We start from the raw sequence: 17872 nt of genomic DNA, 5'->3' as shown, positions 1-17872 counted from the left end.
TTTATATATATTCAAGCCCAAATTCATACGTAATTTGGTGAGTTTTCTTTCATGTACTGAAATGAGTTTTAAGAAAATATTTCATGTGTTATCCCAAATGAATTAGTGCAAGAATTGATCCAAGAAATTTATATCTTTCTTAGTTTTAGTTTGTGATCCTATGTCGTGGTGGTATCATAGTAGAAAACTTAAAATTAATTTTAATAACTCGAAATGGAACAAGAATAATATGAGGAATGTCGCAAAATGTAATTGTTATCCCAAAATAATTGTTACAAAAAGTTATCCAAGAAATTTATAACTTTCTTAGTTTTAGTTTTTGTTTATGTGTCGTGGACTCGTGTTGAAGTTGCGTGGTCTGTAGCCATTGGTAATTTCACACATGTGTCACATATATTAACGGAGTACTTTTTTTTAAGTGCTCTGTACATTGTATTTTTTTTTTAATGTTTTGGATTTCGTTTTTGGAATTAGAGGTGAAGGTGGTGATTCGTTTCTATTTCTTCTTGCATTGGGATGATATTTGTATGTGTCACGGTGATGTCGTGTAGTATGTGGCCGACAGTAATACCATCCAAGCGTCAGATATATTAATGTAGTATTTTCATAGTTTTACCGTTGTAATGTTTTATGAATTTGTTGTTGGTCGTAACATTTAATTTGGTCATCATGATCAAATTAGTCCTCAATTGTATTCGTTGTTTATTTATGTAAGTGAAAATTAATCCTAACGTTGTTGATAATCGATCAAATGTATTGGATGCATGGTTGAATTTTGTGATAATGCAATGTCAAACCTAGTGTTGAATTTCACGTTTGAAATAGAGAATTGATGCAAGAATAATTTGTAGAAGATTTTAAAGTTTTAGTGTTCTACGCTTTTGTGCCCGTGTGGTGTCCACATCGTTCAATATGTGTTGTGTCGTCGGCTGTTACGCACGTAATATTAATTTTTGAATGATGTGTCATGTAGAATGTCGACGACGTGTAGTCAAATATCGACCGTTTTCCGCATGTGCGTCGCACGGGCACGACACTAGTTTAACTACAAATCCCTTACTCCTTAATGTTATTAGGTTAGCAATCACTTAACCCTAAAAATTTCCCTCTCAAAATGTTGTATTAATTGTTGTTAGTGTTAACCCTAATTCTTTCAATATTCCACCAAATGAAATTCAAAAAACGTAGCAATATTTAACATGCCTTTTTTATTAATTTGGTGATACAATGAACTGCATTTAATTAATTTCTATTGTTGTGCCGTATGGAAAACACCAATCTCTCCACTCAGCCTCTCTTTTCGATTTCCAATGCATGTAGAATGGTATCCCAATTAAGTTTGTTTCCTATATAATAGATGCAACCCTAAAAAAATTCCCTCCATATGATGTTGCAATTCAAAATCCTAATATTCTGCCTTGCTGAGAGTGAAAATGAAATTTCAAATTCTTCTTGGCTAATGTGGCGCTTTTCCAACTTCTTTCCAACAATTAATGCTAATTTTCCTCTTTATCTGTATTTATGTGGTAATTCTAAACAGAACCATACACTTTGGAATACCCCATGCAATCAGTCACGTTTAATTTCCACTCAGCATTATTTTGGGTGTTTCCAATGCAAACAATCGTTTATCTTCCCCATCTTTTATTGCTATATATGTATGCAAACCAGATACTCATGAACCATATCGTTACTGCTTATCTAAATCTTCCAACTCGAGCATCTTTGTTAGAAACATTGAAACCCTACTTTCTTACCACTGCTTGACCGGTAAATATATTATCATTGTTTGCATTCATCCCTATCTTTTCATGTTGAGTTTTGTACGTTACTAATATTGGTGTTTAATGTTAAACATGTCCTTTCGTGAAGAGCCCTGTTTCAGATTTGGACAAGGCAATCAACAAAACGAGAATGAAGTATAGGTCATATATTGTTGAATATGACGTTGAGGATGTTAGTAACCGTTGCATGCTCATTTGAATTTCCTAGTTGGGGATGGATCTTGCAAGATTTAGCAGCTTTCTTTTTGTTGGGTTGGGTTTGATTGTGAAAAATCATGATGGAGCCGTTGTTTTTAAAACCTGCAGATTGGAAGAAATTGCAGTAGAGCCAGCCTTAGCAGAAGCTTTAGGTGTGCGATGGGGTCTGCAATGTGCAATCTGCTCTAGAAAGAGGTATCTCAAGCTTGATAATTGCATCTGATGCTGAGAATGAAGTAAACTACATCTTAGGAAAGAGTTTCACTGCTGGAATTGACACTGTTATACTAGACTGTAAATAGCTACTAAACTCTTTTACTATTGCTAGAATTATCCATGTAAAAAGATGTTTTAATGTAGAGGCACATGACATGGCCATTCTTTCTAAGACTGTAGGATTTAAAGCTTGGATAGGGAATGCCCCTACTGAACTGTTGTAACCTCTTTTTAGAAGCTGTGAACCAGCTTTTCTTCAACGAATTAAATGTTTGAACCTAAAAAAAAATCTTCAATCTGCTAATCAGTTGTGATTATGTTAATTTGCATTGGAATCCATTTCTAAATTTCTAATAATGTGACATTTGTTTAGAAATTTTATAATGTAAGACAAATGTTTTACAATGGTTTGTTTTAGTGAAGTAACTGCTGCCAGTAATGCAGTCCGACAGATGCAAAACTTCCCATTTTATGTAAAACCTATGAGAATTCAATATGCAAAAACAAAGTCAGACTGTGTTGCTAAAGAAGAGGGAAGCTTTGTTCCAAGGGAAAAGAAAAAGAAACAAGAGGAGAAGGCTGAGAAAAAGTGGTATGCTGATGAATCAAAACCTATGAGACATATATATCGGAGTTTGCACCATTAGTTACTGCAAGGTTTAGAACAACTATGATATGATTGATATTAGTGTCCAAAGTGAATCAGGAAGAGGCTAATATGTCAATGTTACATTTATAATATTACCTAATATATAATAATACCTTTATTTTTCTCAGCAAATTGGCAAGCAAACATGTTCAATTGGCATCAACATCCCTCCTTTGTTTAGGCCGAAATCCTTTAAGAGTTACATGTCAGCTCTCTTGCTTATTAATCATTATGGTTCACACTTCTTCTATGCATAAATTCAACAAAAGATGTCAAAATACAGTCCCCATTGACGGCATTGGCATGGATTAAATTTATCTTTGTTGATCGTTTGTTGCTTATATTTATATAACATAGTAGTTTTTCCCTGTGTTCTAATTATTTTTTGCTCAATTCATGGAAACTGCTCAGAATAATATTTCTTTTGTCGTGCATGTAATTTTAGATAATTAAGTGTTAGTATCAACTCAATTTTAAGTAAGTATCTCGAGTTACATTAAGAGATGGTTTGAAGATATTATTAACGCATGACAATGAGGAGTGTAATTACACCACTTCAAATGTAGTGTAGAAAGAGATATTTAAAAATATGTGAACACCTGTTGTATGTCCTAAAATATTGTTGATGTTATATTAACTTCTCCATTCCGCACGGGTAAAAGTTCTAGTGTACTCATAAACTCGTCTGAGCCGGGGTTTGACACAATTCTGATAGACCAATCAACTTTCTTTTGAAGAGGCCCATTAGCATTCATTCTTCCCTAAAGACAAAAAGAGTTCAAATTCCAGGATTGCGCGCTTAAGCGCCGCGGTTGAAGCAAAGGACAAAGTATCGCAAAACAACATTGCCTTCACAATTTTTTTTGAATTTGAACACCAAAAAATGGAATACGTGAGCCCAGAAGGACTTCGCTTGGATGGTCGCAGACCCATGGAAGTAGGTACTACTCTTTTTTCTACAATTCATTTTCTTTCTATTTTTCAATTTCACAAGTTTTTTTTTTTCCTTCTCTTTATACAATCCTAGATGCGTCAAATTCGAGCTGAAATTGGTGCTGTATCCAAAGCTAATGGCGATCGCATGAGGAAACCGAAGGGCGACAGGTTATTTCTTATTTGCCTGTTTAATTTTCCAGTCTTTTTGCACGATGTTGATATACATACAAGTGTTCATGTCAGTCGATAAACTCAAATAAATCAATATGAATGGTTGTAACTCTGTTGACTGTTAAGGTAAATCCTGATTTTGTTCACGGATAAAGTGGACAAAACTTTGGTAATCAAAGTGCTGCTAAACTAGCTTGTATGATGGGTTATGGTGGTTTAGCAGCTTATCTTTCAGAAAAGTCTCTAGTTGAGCAGCTTGGCTGGAAATATCAACTTATTGGAAACAGGCACGACTGATCATTGAATTATGATAATCTTACCAGGGACCAGCTGATTCTGAAGGAAACTTTAGCAGAAACATGGCGTGGAGATTATGCGTGGGAATTGTTAAGATCTACCATTATAGTTATTTAGTTAATGAGAGAAGTTAAGTAGTTAGAACTTAGAAGGGAAGCTAGTAAGAGAAGTTTAGTAGTTTGAGAGGATATCGTGTATAAAACATAAATAGGATAAATAAGGATGAGCGAGGGATCTGGTACATTTGTTTGTTGTATTTTGAATGGATAAAGTAGCAGCCCTTTGTGAAAGGGATACCATTAGAGGAGAGTCTCCTCCTATTTTCATTCTTTAAATAAAACTTTTTTTTTTCTTTTCATTTCTTTCTATTGATTCTCCATCCATTGTCCTTTGTTCGTAACAGACCTGGTGCTCAATGTTTTAGACATAGATTGTCCCGCATTTTGTGTTTCAGAGTTTGTTAAATTGGTTCTTCTTGCAAGGTTCCCTAACCCTTGAATGATGGGACGACCTTTACTTCTATATTTTTGAAATTTACCCATGCTACAGGAGATCCACTGAAATTTCTCTAGTTATCAGACAAACCATGGAAGAACGCATCTTGACACATTTAATGCCCCGTTCCCAGGTTTTATTACAGTCTTTGAAACTTTTTTTTTAATCAGTGTAGATTGAGTATTTTCTTTTTGGAATGATTAGGTTATTTAATTTTCAGATAGATATTTATGTCCAAGTTCTCCAAGCAGATGGAGGTAATTCATGCCTGATAATAGGATATTGTGATCATTTTCTCCTCTTATTGTCATTATTTTTCATTGTGCTCTTTTGAAAAACCATTCTCTTGTTAATTGTTGGCAATGTTTAAAACGAGTCTCTGTACTTTTATATAACTTTTGTTCGTAACATGCCTCTTGCAGGAACTAGATCTGCTTGTATAAATGCAGCAACGTTGGCCCTAGCCGATGCTGGGATCCCTGTGCGTGATCTTGTAACTTCCTGTAGTGCCGGATACCTCAATAGCACCGCTCTACTTGGTATATATCTTGCATCACTGAAAATATTAATTGGGTATTTGACAAGGGCGGCCTGTCTGTTTTTGTTGTTTCTGTCAACTTTTGATATAGCACTGCATGGTTTGTCATAGTTATTGAAAGTTTCTGAATCAATATGGACAGATTTGAACTATGTAGAAGACAGTGCTGGGGTTCCTGATGTAACTGTAGGAATTTTTCCGAAGTTGGATAAAGTGACGCTTCTTCAGGTAAATTTTTATTAATGATTTTCTCTATATTTCTTTTGTAGTCAGGGAAGTAAATTAACTCAGGAAAAAAAGAATTTATTTATGTTTGTACCTGGTCCTAACGGATTGTGTAGCTTTTTTCTTAAATGTGAAAGTTTATAATGTTCTTAGCATGTATTTGCCTTTTTATAGAGGCCTTGGGATCCTTGGGGACCCATCTCTCTTTCAATTCTTCATCTTGCTCCGTGTCATTGGCTATTAACACGGTCACATAGAGGCTGATGCTTTTGAAGCTGTATTTCCTCTCCCTCCTTCCAAAATTGTTCTCATCATTAGGCCTAGGTTATGGCTTTGATTCCTTTAAAGCAAGAACTGCACTTTAGAGGAAAAGTATGAGTTATAATCCTGTTGAAAAATCAAGTTGTACTTTGTGATACATTTGCATGTTATAACTTCAAACTTTACCATCTGAAATGCATCCCTCACTTCAGGAGACAAATTCAAACCATTTGTTTTACTTTTTTACTTCCTAAATTTCCCTTTTGCTTTTGATGAAGATTATTGATGGAGTGACTTGAACCTTTACTCTCTGGTGGATGTTTGGCAATTCTTTTACAGAATCATTTGCTCGTCTAAGTTACCTCTGTTATTGAATCAAGTCATTGGCATCCCATGAAGAAGAACTAGGACCAATGTTCAGTTTGATTCTGCATACACATGCAATTAAATTCTGTCATTGTAAAATTGTTTAGTTCAAAACCATAGAATCTAGTGCATTGAGTTGGAAAATTAGTTTGGTGCAGTTCATAAAGATGATGATAAGTGTTCAGCTAGGGTGAATTGATATTCTAGTTCAGTTTGATTTTCTCAGAAAACTGAGCCATGAACAGGCCTACCAATATTTCAACCCAATATAAAACAAAAAAGTTGCAGGGTCAAATGACCAAAACTCTTAAAAACGACTACAAATTGAGGGCTTTTTTAGATTTTAACAAAAAGTTCACTGTAGTAGCTGCTAAATGGCTGTTACAGCAGCTACTAAAAAATGCAATATGTAGATGGATTCTAAACTACCAATTGACATTTTGGAAAATGTTATGCAATTGGCCACGGAAGGTTGCAAAGCAATTGCAAACTACATGTGAGAAGTAAGAACCTGTCTTATTTATTTGATACAGGAGTAAAAACACTGTTGCATTCATTTCATAGTGATAGGACACCCCAAGGTCCATTAGGTTAGCTGACCCAATCATTGGGCCCTCTTTACATGACCACACTTTCTAAAAGGTAGTAGAAGAAGTGTGAGTGGGAGTGGTTCTGTTATAAAAGAGATGGAATGGTTAAGAGGCGTTCATTCTGCTAAGTTGTTAGAGTCGGTCAGGAGCAATACTGCTCTGGTGTAGGAGTTCTTGAACTCTGGTTTAGTTTTCAGCTTTCTTTTTCAGTTTCCACCATTATAAGAGCTCTAAGCTCAACCATTTGCAGAAATAATAGATATAGTGTTTACCTTCAGATTTCTGGTTTCTATCACATAGCTTAATTCCCAATTTCTTTATTGGTTGACAGATTTTACTGGAGAACACAAAGCAACTCGAGTATCGACAGGGCACATAACTTTATAGAAGTAATGTTTCCATTTTATGTTGGTTGATTTCGTGTCATACATATAACATCATACTATGGTGGTTGTTGCTGATGATCGTCTTTTTCCTGAACTGCAGGTTCATTCTTTCATCAGTTATGCGTTTGTTTTTTGTTTTACATTTTTAGATTAGCATTCTATAGTATTTACGGGGAATTTTTTCAGCAGACGGTACTGACTGAAGCAGAAAAAGTAGAGGCAAATGTGCTTAATTAACACCAGTGTTTTGCAGTTGCCCAATTTTTTTCCTTCTATTTATCAGGTTGCAAGTCTTTGGAGTTCAATTTGTTTTTATATCATAAAATTTCACTAGGGCGTTTCATTTCTCTGATGACGAACATGGTAAAAGTAGTTTTTGCGTTATCGTGGTGTGTTGGAAAGACTCAAATGACTCCTTCTCACAGGAGCTAATGCTTTCAAAAGTGTGTTTAACGATACAGATCTCTAACACTTTTCTAACTAGCTCTCTCATATTAGTTGAAGTTCGAGTAGGTCGTACTAAATTCCATGTAATTTTGTGGAAAACAATAGAAGTGTGTGTGTTCTAATTTCTTATTTTAATTGCAATACAACATCCATCATTTTCCATAATACTGCCCCCATAAGTAAAGTGCAACTTTAATCTATCTTAAAAGGCAAATTCATAGAAGACATGTATGTTGTATATTTCACTTTTCAAACTTCAAAAGTAAATTCATTTGTATTCATTCTTCAGGGATAAGAATTTGATTCTCCAAATCAGACCTCATCTCGAATAACATTTTTACTTTGTTGGTTAAAATGCTGCTTGACTTTCAGTACTCTCAACTTTCTGTCCCATTGTTGTTCGAACACGGATATGTGTTAACGACAAATTTGTATAGAAAAATGTTCGATAAAAAATTGATTGTTAATTGAGGGGATATATAGTTTTACTAAGAAGAAAATGAATAACAGCAGGGTGGGGAGTTAGTAAGTAAGCGTTTTAATAGGTTGTTTGATTGGAACTTGTTCTTGGTGTCTAAAGCTCTGTCCATATAGCCGGAGTCCAAGCCGAGTAATTTGCACCGTCCAATTGTGCTTTATAAGTCACAAAGTTTGGATATTCACTCGGATGAACATAGTATTACGATAAACTTTTTTGCGAAGGATCATTGATATTATGTGCCATGAAAGCTTCAAATGAAAATCAAGAAATTGAAGAAATCGAAGAAAATTCGAGAAAAAGCAAGAAATTGTAGAGAAAACTCAAGAAATTGCAAGAAAACGAAAGTGCAGCAGAGAGAATTAAGAGTAGTAGAAACCTCATAGATTCAGTGATTTGAAATGTGATGTAAACTAAGCAGCTCGAGTAACTAGTTACGGGTTGTAACTAACTTCTAACCAACTAAACTCAGTTCAAACAACATTTTATCAAGTTGTTAAGCTTGCTAAGTGACTTCCTCAAAAATAAAAATAAAATAAAGCTTTTTAAGTGACATGTTGCAGCTGGTGGAGATTGCGGTGAGTGAGGCCGCTTAGGTTGGTCTGGTGGTGTTGGCTTGAGATTTTTTGAGTGTTCCTCCTTAAAGTTCAAACTCGATTCTCCCTTGTGTTAATTTATGTGGATTAATTTAGCTTCTTAAAACAAAATTTTAAAAAAAGATATTTTTTCTTTCTAAAAACCACCTAGTTGTAAGTGTAACTACTTGTTGGTGTGTGAGGTGTTTTAAAGAGTACTTTTTCCTTATCTCAAAAGATGGGAGTGGGGTAATGGAGACGTTGATAGTCAAAACTGTCTTGTCCATATAAATATTACATTTTTACCTTTTTTAAATTTGAAACCCTTAAACAAACTTTTAAATTACATTTATATTTTTATTTTGATTTTTAAGGTGAGGCTTAAGCAAAATTGTTTCCTCTATTTTTGATTATTATTTTAAATGAGATTGTTGAATCGACGTAATTTTGATATACTGTTTTTAATAAAAAAAAAAAAAAAAGTACAAAAATGAATCTAAGTTCATGCGAGATTGGATGGGGATACTCGAACCCCATTATATCTAAGGTTATATTTTTCATCTTTCTTGAAATTGGAGACAGGGATAACCAACTCCATCAAAGTTGGGAATGGGGTAGGCAAAACTTATACCCGCCCCGTTGCCATGTCTATATGGACTATTTCCGGAATTGAGAGGAATGCCGTGGAAGTTTATTTATTTATTTTTGCATGGCCTAAGCCCCAAGAAACAGAAAAGCACATCAAAACGGTTGGGAAACAATCCAAACATAATCCATTTTTACAACCGAGAAGAAGAAATAAGTAATGCAAGTACAGGTGCTTTTGGAGGTTGGAAAAGCTTTTCTAGAAATTCACTTTTAACACATCTATGAAATTACCAATCTCAACAGGGAAAAATGTTTTTTCTCATGCCCAGATGAATGAAGATGGATAAACCTCGACTAAACAATATCATTTTTACGTCTGGATGAGTAAATTGAGACGATAGTAATTTTTAAGAATCATGAAATGAGAAATTAAGCTCGCAAAAACTTATAATTCATCACTGTTTTTTTTAGGTTGTTGTAGCCCTTTTTAATTGCATCAAAGTAGGCTTCTTTCATTTCAGCGCTGGCACTACTTATTTGAGTTAAATAGTAGTTGCCACTTCTAAGTTCTAACCACTTAACCTTTATCCTTCAATGAGAAACCACATGCACAACTTGGTTTTGTATTTACTTCATATAATAACTCAACTGTGCACACGATTCCAATAAAATAACCATAAATATGTAGTTAACTCTAACTAAATCACAGTGCTGACATTTTTAGTACTAGTACATTGATGCCATTTATATCCTTTTGTATGATACATCATACTGTTGGCATGATAACTGCTTCATCTCTGTCACATTAACTTACAGCTTAAGTAGGTATAACAGATGCAATAATTTTTCGAGTTATTTTTCGGAAGTTCACAATGATCTGTTATTTAATCTAATCTTAAGGTAAGATGTTTTGAATGTTATAGTCATGTTTCCTATAGAAAGAAACACAGTGATAGTATAATTTATTGATCTTTGCTCTTTTTATTTTAGAAGGAAATAAGTTTTTATCTATCTTTTGAGGATCACGATGGAGCGAACGAGCAGTTGGGGTTCTGCAGTTAGTAGGCTTTCAGTGTGTCAAAATGTAGGTGTTGGTGATGACGAAGCTGAGGATCACGAGTGTTTTTCAGCTGCAGGAGATATAGCTTTTCAAGGACGAAGGAAAAGTGAGAGTGGTGGCTTTGACCTGTCTTTATATATCAAACCAGAAAATGGAACAGTTGTGTACAATCCTGCAATGGAACATGAATTGCCGCCATCTAATAATAACTATATTGTAAATCCACAAGAACACCTTGACCTTCCCATCTTTGTTTCAACAAATGGAAAGGTTAATTATGAAGACATAAAACAAGTAGGTTCATTTAGAAATTTTCCTTTTTTGTTGTTAGTGATATATTTAAACTTAATTAATTCAAATTGTATTAGTTTCCTCACGATTGAGTCATGCTTTTACTTTGTTTTTTAGGTTCTGGAACTTGACAAGATACCCAAGCTACTGGAATATGTTTCATGTCTAACTCATTTGGCTGTTTTTGGCATTCTTGGGGTAATATGCTGCTAACTATGTGCTATGACCTTGAGTTTTTTTCTATTTTTTTTACACATTTCCTGATGTTAAAGAGTATGATAGATGCTAGAAAATATGTTAAATGAGTCTGGTAATTTTGACACACAAATTTGACTTCAAATTTCAACAACAAATTAGACGGTTAACACAATTTGAATGTGTTAAATTATGTTTAGTGGATGATTAATGAATATAACTAGTGGATGGTTAATGAATACAATTAGATGTCACACCATTAATCATCTACTCGACGCAATTCAATTAGGAGAGGAAAATTTTAAAAAGATCATGATACTAATACACCGATTGTCATAATAAATATGCAGGTCTTAACGAGGTACTTATTGCAAAAGTCATTTGGACCAGGTGGTTTTGGTGTGACCAGTGATCATACCGTTTTTTACCTTGATCTGCCATCAAATATGGTTTGCCTCTCTTTCTGCATTCACTGATTCTTAGATTTATTTCTTTGAATTCTAAAGGAGAATAAAAGGAGAAAATAACCATGGTAGTTATACGTTTATGATGAAAATGTAGACTAGGTGGATTATATCAGTAAAATTTAGAGTATTGTTTTCATGATAACTATATCTTGTCCAAAGAATCATTTGGCTGATTGAAAAGAAGTTCAAGAGTTTATTGGAATTGCTGTATATGCATCAACATGTTCGGACGAAATATTATTGAATGACAGGCATTAACAATACTCTGCGTTTTAAATTCTTTATCTTAATTGATTCCTTAGATTAAAAGTGGAACCATTTGTACTAGGTTTTGAGCTTGGAGAATTCATGTGATGGCTTACATATGCATATAATGCAGGAGAATTAACTCATCTAAACTTCAATTTTTGCTTTCTTAGGATCATTGTAGAAACTTGAACATTCTCATCAAATGCATTTTATCGAAGTTCATTGATTAGAAGGCTAATTTTTGCAGTGTTCTCATTGATTTTTTTTAAATTTTTTTTCCAGATTGGTTCCTTTTTGATGGGATGGTTTGGTTTTGTTTTTAAAAGAGATATATCCTGTGTATCTGAACATCTTGCAATTGGTCTAACAACCGGCTACTTGGGGAGCCTAACAACTTTCAGCGGCTGGAATCAGAAAATGCTCGAGCTTGGTGTCGCTGGACACTGGATCTTGTCTTTTCTTGGCTTTCTAATAGGTAATAAGTGCAATTTAAAGACTATGTACTAACAAGACAAAATAGTTTTGCATACATGTTTAGGTATATGTTACTTAACCAAATTACTTTCTAAAATATCTGTGCAATTATCCACATTGTAAAGAAATGGAGTTTTGTAGGCATGTTGCTTGTAGCCTTGTCGATCATCATTGGTTTCTGGACGGCGAAGGGATTCAAATGGTTACTAAAAAGACTAAACATGAGACATGGAAGTGGCAACTTTATCTCTAAAGTAAGTTGGAAGGTTGACAGCTTCCCTCGTCAATTGGTAGTGACGATAGTGTTGTTGGTGATATTAGCTTTGTTATGGGGTGTGAGTAGTGCTTTGGAAATAAATGAGTTCAAAAATGGTGGGGGTGAAGCTCAGTTGTGGTTAGCCTGCATTGTTGGACCTCTTGGTGTATGGCTTAGGTGGTTCTTAGCTACTAGACTTAATGAGTGCGAAATTGGCGGAGGGTTTCTGAAATGGCTTCGATTTGGGACTCTTATTGCCAATTTTTCTGCTGCTTGTATCATGGCTGCACTTGCCACCCTCAAGAAATCAGTAAGTTCTTTTGTACAATTGAATTATCAATCTAGTCTTTAAAATGCATGACTCCACCAGTCTATGGATTTAAAATATTTTGATTATATTAGTTATTCTGAATGAATTTTCGACACATGATTTTGGAGGTTGTGATGAATATTGCTATAAACCTGATTATTGGTGCAGGTGAATACTACAAATTGTGATACTGTGATAACAGGACTTCAATTTGGTCTATTGGGATGTCTGAGTACTGTTTCAACATTTGTTGCTGAATTGTATGAAATGATAGAAAACAAGCATCTTTGGAGAGCATTTGTCTATGCTATGGTTACCATTTGTGTTTCATTTTCTTTTGGGATCTTACTATACTATATCCCTGTTTCCAGAATGTGAGTGAGCATAGAGATTAAGTAAGTACCTTCTTGTTTGGGTGTTTGGCTACTTTGTGTGTTCGAAGTTTTGTCATGTGTGCTATGGTGTTCAATATCAATAGTGAATTTGTTGGGTCCATGGGGTAGATAGTTGGAGGGATTTAGATTTTGTGCATTTGCGAAATATCTCATTTGATACAGTTGTGTTCATGAAGTGATGTTCAAGATGGGATGATTTAAATTTGAACGGTTTAGAGTTACAATGTGTGATTGAAACTAATGTCGTCAAATCTTGATCAATTATTCTGCATGGCTCGACTTCATCAAATGCGTAATATTTGAACCTTAATAAGAAGTCTTGATTTCATGTGACTATTGTTGTAAGATGTGAAAAATTTACTACATTCTTCGTAAAGAAAAAAGGTTTGAACGTTGGAAAATATATCGAATACAATTATTTATATATTCCAAATGTTAAAAAAAATGTTATTAGTTATATATTTAGATTTCTTTTAAATTGGGTTTAAATTTATATATTTTTACATTGTTTATGTGAAATATTTAATAAATATTTTTTAAAAAGAAACATTGACGGGTCAACTCTTCGGACCGTCATAAAACGGGGATGAAGTGAAATTTTCAACCCTACATCATTAATTGGTCTGCCCCCACTTCGTCCTTTTTAGATAGATTATTGATGGGGTGAGGCAGAACGGGGCAGATTGACCCTTTTTGCCATCCCAAATTTTATGTTCAATTTCTTTATTTTGTGGTGGTTAATGATCCTTAATTTTTTTTTTTAAGGAATGATCCTTATCTTATTCCTCCTTTCTATGGAGAATGTATCATATGGTAATTTGTTGTGAACGAAAACTAACATACACAAAATTAATTAATTTTTTAGGAAACATACACAAAATTAATTATCACATGGATTTGGTTAATTGGTTATTTTTTAATATATATTTTTTTTAAAATATTGCAATTTATTTTTATTTTCATGTATATTTGTCCTCATGAATTTAACAGTTGATTATAGAAGGTTTGGTTTCAAACTCGACCACCAAAAAAAAATCGTGTGTATTTTTTTGGCCATGATTCCTGCGTTCCATGATTTGACACGGCTATGCCTCCAGATACTTTTAACACAAAATCAATTTTTTTTCTTTCTGAAAACTGAAACAAAAGCATCCTTAATCATAGTCTCGTGATGATTAATTAATAAGCTGAAACTTTTTGGTGGGGAAAGAAAATGCTGCTAGCTTAACCAGAATCACTTATATAATCTATGCCCATCGTTTGCATGTGAGTCCTGAGCTGTGATGTCTTCCGTTAAAATATAACTGCCAGATAATATGGGGAAAGAAATCTCACCTGTCTTCTCTTGCCATTATTTTCAACAAGTAAAAAAAAACTCGTTTCTTCCACGAACGTCATCGGAGCTGCCGTTACTCGCCGCCGGAGCAGTTGTGCCGGACTTATTCGCCGCCGTCCCCTCATTCAAAAGGGTAAGTGGTGATTCAAACATTTCTTCTCCAATTCCTTTTCTTTTGACAACGACATCTTGCGTTTCAGCCTCCTTTGTTGGGCACATCAAGTTTACGTCATCTTTTATTTTTTATATATAAATAGTTTTTTATTTTTTTTTTATTTTGATGCATTCATAATTCAATGGCTGTATGAATTTCCAGCTACTTTATCCTGAGAGACTGACGACAGAAAATTCAAATAAGAAAAAAAATTAATTTAAAATCAAAACCATACAATTTAGTTGACATCATTGATTCTTATTTATCCTCGTGATTCCATGCATAAAGTCAACATTGGTTGCGTAAGAGATAATTAGTTTTTGTATTTTCACACACCGCATTTTATAATTAATCATAATGTGTTTGTTTAATAAATAAATAGAAAAGCGTTAGTATTAAATTATAACTCAATCTTGTCCAAGTTGCAGGGTGGTTGGAGGAGTCAAAATTGCATCTAGTTTGGTGTTGGAATCGTTGACATGGAGAGAATGAGCAGTGATGGTGGTTCTTCAATTAAAAGGCGTTCGTTGAGCATGTCAAGTCATAGAAGCCATCACACAGATAACGGTATTGATTGCGAGAGTGTTTCAGAAGCCGGTGACATTGGAGATCGAGCTCTTCCGAGCAGAAGGTTCAGCCAAAGCAACAGTTTTCACTCTGAAAATGGAGGTGGTGGTGGTGGTGTTGTTTCCATTCCACAGGAGTTGCATACATTGCATCCAAACTCCTCTGTTAGACCTTTGCCTCATCAACTTTCATCCACCCCTCCTCTTTCTACCGATGCAAGAGTTGGTTCTCAAGACTCAAAATTTGTAAGCACTCTTCATTCAACCGTTCACACTTCTTGCCATGTGATTGTGATTTGTGATATCAGTTTTTTAATGTTCGCCGATTAATCATATATGGATAGTTGATTTTGTATATTTTCAGGAACCATCTAAAGGTTTGCCGGAGTTTCTAGACTATGTTTCATGTACGGCTCAGTTAGCTGTTTTCGGAATTCTTGGGGTAATACACAAACCTTTTAAGTTTTCATTTAGCTTGAATTGTTAGCTATACTAATACTGATATTGATAATGGTACTTGTAAGCTAATACACAAATTTTCATAATAACTATGCAGGTCATCACAAGATATTTACTGCAAAAATTATTTGGCCCTGGGGTTGCCAACGTGACTAGCAACCATACTATTCTTTACCTTGACCTTCCTTCTAATATGGTATGTCCCCTTTCCCATCTTCATTATTTTTATGTCTTTTGTTTATGTGTTGTGGTGTGTTTCACAAAGATAAATACTGTTTGGCCAGGAGCATAGCTATTAAATAATATTGTAATAACATTCTTAAAAGCACAATATGTATTAAATTCACCATATCTATTGCTTGTCTAACAAATCAGAAAAAGATTAACACCTTCTGGATGTGGATCCAAATAGAAATTTTCTACATTTAGTTAGAGGTTTAAGTATTTAGTCATTCCTTTTCTCATGGGCCATGACAGAAAAAGATTAGCCACTTTTTCGATTTTGCACATCCTAAATCTTTGATCTATTGCAGGATAAACAATAGAAAAAAATTGTTTTGCATCTTTCTAAAATACAGTTTCACTGGCAAACTTTAAAAAATGACACGCTTTATTTATCTAAAGATCTCGGTTGTAAATTAGTTCTGAATCTTGTTTTATTATAATCAATTTAGAAGTTTTAAATTGCTGTTGGTGAAAGTGAAACTTAAGCCCGATTTTGAAGTGCACACAAAAGGAACCTGATTCAGATAACATGATGCTAATGCACTTTTTTTCTTACATTTCATTTCAGATCGGTTCATTTTTAATGGGATGGTTTGGTGTTGTATACAAAAAAGACATATCTAATGTGTCAGAGCATCTAGCCGTAGCTATAACAACTGGTTACTTGGGGAGCCTTACAACCTTCAGTGGTTGGAATCAAAAAATGCTTGAACTCAGTGCTTCCGGCCACTGGGTCATCTCTTCACTTGGCTTTCTAATAGGTAATTAAGCTCATTTCATGATGGTGTGTAACATTATTTTAAGCTTATATCTCATTCAATCATAGTTTTTTTTTACACTTTTGATACTTATCCCAAGTAGTTAAATTGATCTTTTGTTTTTCCCTTCAGTATGACTCAATTGATATTATGTTGTTTGACAATTGGAAATTTTCAGGTTTAGCTCTCGTTGCCGTTTCCATCGCATTTGGGATTGAAACTGCAAAGGGTTTCAGACTGCTTCTCAACAGGCAGAATATTACAAAACCAGAAAACGGTACCTTTATGATCAACTTCAAAGTAGACAGCTACCGTCGCCAATTGACAATTATGATGATCTTCTTGGTGATATTGGGCGTATTATGGGGTGTCAGTGGTGCATTAGTAAAGGCTAAGTTCAAGCGTGGTGGCAGTGCTGCTGAGTTGTGGTTTGCTTGCATGGTTGGACCTATAGGTGTGTGGATTAGATGGTTCTTAGCGAGGCTTAATGGACATGGGTTAGGAAAAGATGGTTTAAGATTTAAATGGATACCATTTGGGACTCTAATTGCCAATGTATCAGCTGCTTGTGCTATGGCTGCACTTTCTACTATAAAGAATGCAGTAAGTTTCTTTGCCAGCATTTTTTTTTTTTTTTGAATCAGCAAATTTATTAGGCAATTTTTTTTTTTTCTCAATACAAAGATAACAAAAATCTTCAATACTAAGATAACGGCATCCTTTACCAGCGTTTATTTATTTGATGCAGGTGAACACAAGGAATTGTGATACTGTTGTAGCAGGAATACAGTTTGGAGTGATGGGGTGCCTTAGTACTGTCTCTACTTTTGCTGCTGAGTTTAATGCAATGAGAAAAAGTAGCGACCCTTGGAGAGCATATGCATATGCTGCGATTACAATATGTGTCTCGTTCTCTTTTGGAATCTTAATATATTGCGTTCCTTATTGGACAAAGGGATTTGACATTGACACGTAGCAATTGGTAATGCAATCATGTTTTTAACTCTTGATCCGGTGTGGTCGAAACATCAAACCGTGGTAGCATCCTCCCTAATTATTCCAAAGATAACAATATTTTTACATTGGGACCGAGCGATTCGAAGAAACGGAGTAATGTATTTACCACTATTGAAAAGAAGGTGGTGGTTTTGAGTTTGAATCCCATTCAACCTGCAGCACCAAGCAGCACACTTTTTTGAGTGGTTGAAGATGCAGTTTTGTGTTACACTTTAACTATTTAATTGGAACACGCGATTGTTCCGTCTAATGCTTATTTTGGTTCTTACTTGGCTATGTTCCTTTGTAAGTTTTAACAAGATTTAAATCAAATGAAGTAATCTTTTCTGGTGAACTATTATTCTAGTTTATGTTTTTCTTTTGTTTCTTTTACAATTTTTAATCATATAGCATAATTATTTTAATATATTCTTTGGTTTTGTTACAAAACTTTTGTAAACGTGGTTGATAAGTTAAGGAG

The 17872-nt window shown here is 34.3% G+C and overlaps 3 protein-coding genes across 6 annotated transcripts; all 3 read left to right on the top strand.

The window, feature by feature from the left end:
* Positions 1 to 3464: 3464 nt before the first annotated feature.
* LOC11422609 (exosome complex component RRP41 homolog) lies at positions 3465 to 10096 on the top strand. Of its 2 annotated transcripts, none has more exons than XM_024778447.2 (8): positions 3465 to 3784; positions 3875 to 3951; positions 4801 to 4879; positions 4967 to 5003; positions 5169 to 5285; positions 5427 to 5512; positions 7058 to 7115; positions 7213 to 10096. In XM_024778447.2, the coding sequence occupies exons 1-7, from the start codon at positions 3731 to 3733 to the stop codon at positions 7103 to 7105; spliced, it is 498 nt and encodes a 165-aa protein (XP_024634215.1). In that variant the 5' UTR covers positions 3465 to 3730; the 3' UTR covers positions 7106 to 7115; positions 7213 to 10096. The 2 variants fall into 2 exon arrangements, with proteins under 2 accessions (XP_024634215.1, XP_024634216.1); XM_024778448.2 differs by having other exon boundaries at positions 3466 to 3788.
* Positions 10097 to 10111: 15 nt separating this feature from the next.
* LOC11415910 (uncharacterized) lies at positions 10112 to 13298 on the top strand. Its single transcript, XM_003601035.3, has 6 exons — positions 10112 to 10554; positions 10669 to 10749; positions 11097 to 11195; positions 11745 to 11937; positions 12078 to 12502; positions 12671 to 13298. The coding sequence occupies exons 1-6, from the start codon at positions 10228 to 10230 to the stop codon at positions 12878 to 12880; spliced, it is 1335 nt and encodes a 444-aa protein (XP_003601083.1). The 5' UTR covers positions 10112 to 10227; the 3' UTR covers positions 12881 to 13298.
* Positions 13299 to 13966: 668 nt separating this feature from the next.
* Positions 13967 to 17746, top strand: LOC11433913 (fluoride export protein 1). Of its 3 annotated transcripts, none has more exons than XM_024779938.2 (7): positions 13967 to 14366; positions 14816 to 15199; positions 15318 to 15395; positions 15510 to 15608; positions 16206 to 16398; positions 16574 to 16998; positions 17144 to 17746. In XM_024779938.2, exons 2-7 carry the CDS (start codon positions 14867 to 14869, stop codon positions 17369 to 17371), a joined length of 1356 nt encoding a protein of 451 aa, XP_024635706.1. In that variant the 5' UTR covers positions 13967 to 14366; positions 14816 to 14866; the 3' UTR covers positions 17372 to 17746. The 3 variants fall into 3 exon arrangements, with proteins under 3 accessions (XP_024635706.1, XP_039687376.1, XP_003601082.1); XM_039831442.1 differs by lacking the exon at positions 13967 to 14366 and adding an exon at positions 14562 to 14709; XM_003601034.4 differs by lacking the exon at positions 13967 to 14366 and having other exon boundaries at positions 14723 to 15199.
* The last annotated feature ends 126 nt before the right edge of the window (positions 17747 to 17872 follow it).

Source organism: Medicago truncatula, chromosome 3 (assembly GCF_003473485.1).
Source record: "Medicago truncatula cultivar Jemalong A17 chromosome 3, MtrunA17r5.0-ANR, whole genome shotgun sequence".
NCBI lineage: Eukaryota > Viridiplantae > Streptophyta > Magnoliopsida > Fabales > Fabaceae > Medicago > Medicago truncatula.
The sequence above is the reverse complement of the archived record's forward strand: the minus strand, read 5'-3'. Positions and strand labels throughout refer to the sequence as shown.

Bases quoted from the DNA above. Each gene is read 5' to 3' on its own strand.
- LOC11422609 (XM_024778447.2), top strand. From the start codon at position 3,731: ATGGAATACGTGAGCCCAGAAGGACTTCGCTTGGATGGTCGCAGACCC. The intron at 3,952-4,800 runs GTTATTTCTTAT...CCCATGCTACAG, and splicing joins AGGAAACCGAAGGGCGACAG to GAGATCCACTGAAATTTCTC. The intron at 5,513-7,057 runs GTAAATTTTTAT...ATTGGTTGACAG, and splicing joins ATAAAGTGACGCTTCTTCAG to ATTTTACTGGAGAACACAAA.
- LOC11415910 (XM_003601035.3), top strand. From the start codon at position 10,228: ATGGAGCGAACGAGCAGTTGGGGTTCTGCAGTTAGTAGGCTTTCAGTG. The intron at 10,750-11,096 runs GTAATATGCTGC...ATAAATATGCAG, and splicing joins CTGTTTTTGGCATTCTTGGG to GTCTTAACGAGGTACTTATT. The intron at 12,503-12,670 runs GTAAGTTCTTTT...TTATTGGTGCAG, and splicing joins TTGCCACCCTCAAGAAATCA to GTGAATACTACAAATTGTGA.
- LOC11433913 (XM_024779938.2), top strand. From the start codon at position 14,867: ATGGAGAGAATGAGCAGTGATGGTGGTTCTTCAATTAAAAGGCGTTCG. The intron at 15,200-15,317 runs GTAAGCACTCTT...GTATATTTTCAG, and splicing joins GTTCTCAAGACTCAAAATTT to GAACCATCTAAAGGTTTGCC. The intron at 15,609-16,205 runs GTATGTCCCCTT...ATTTCATTTCAG, and splicing joins TTGACCTTCCTTCTAATATG to ATCGGTTCATTTTTAATGGG.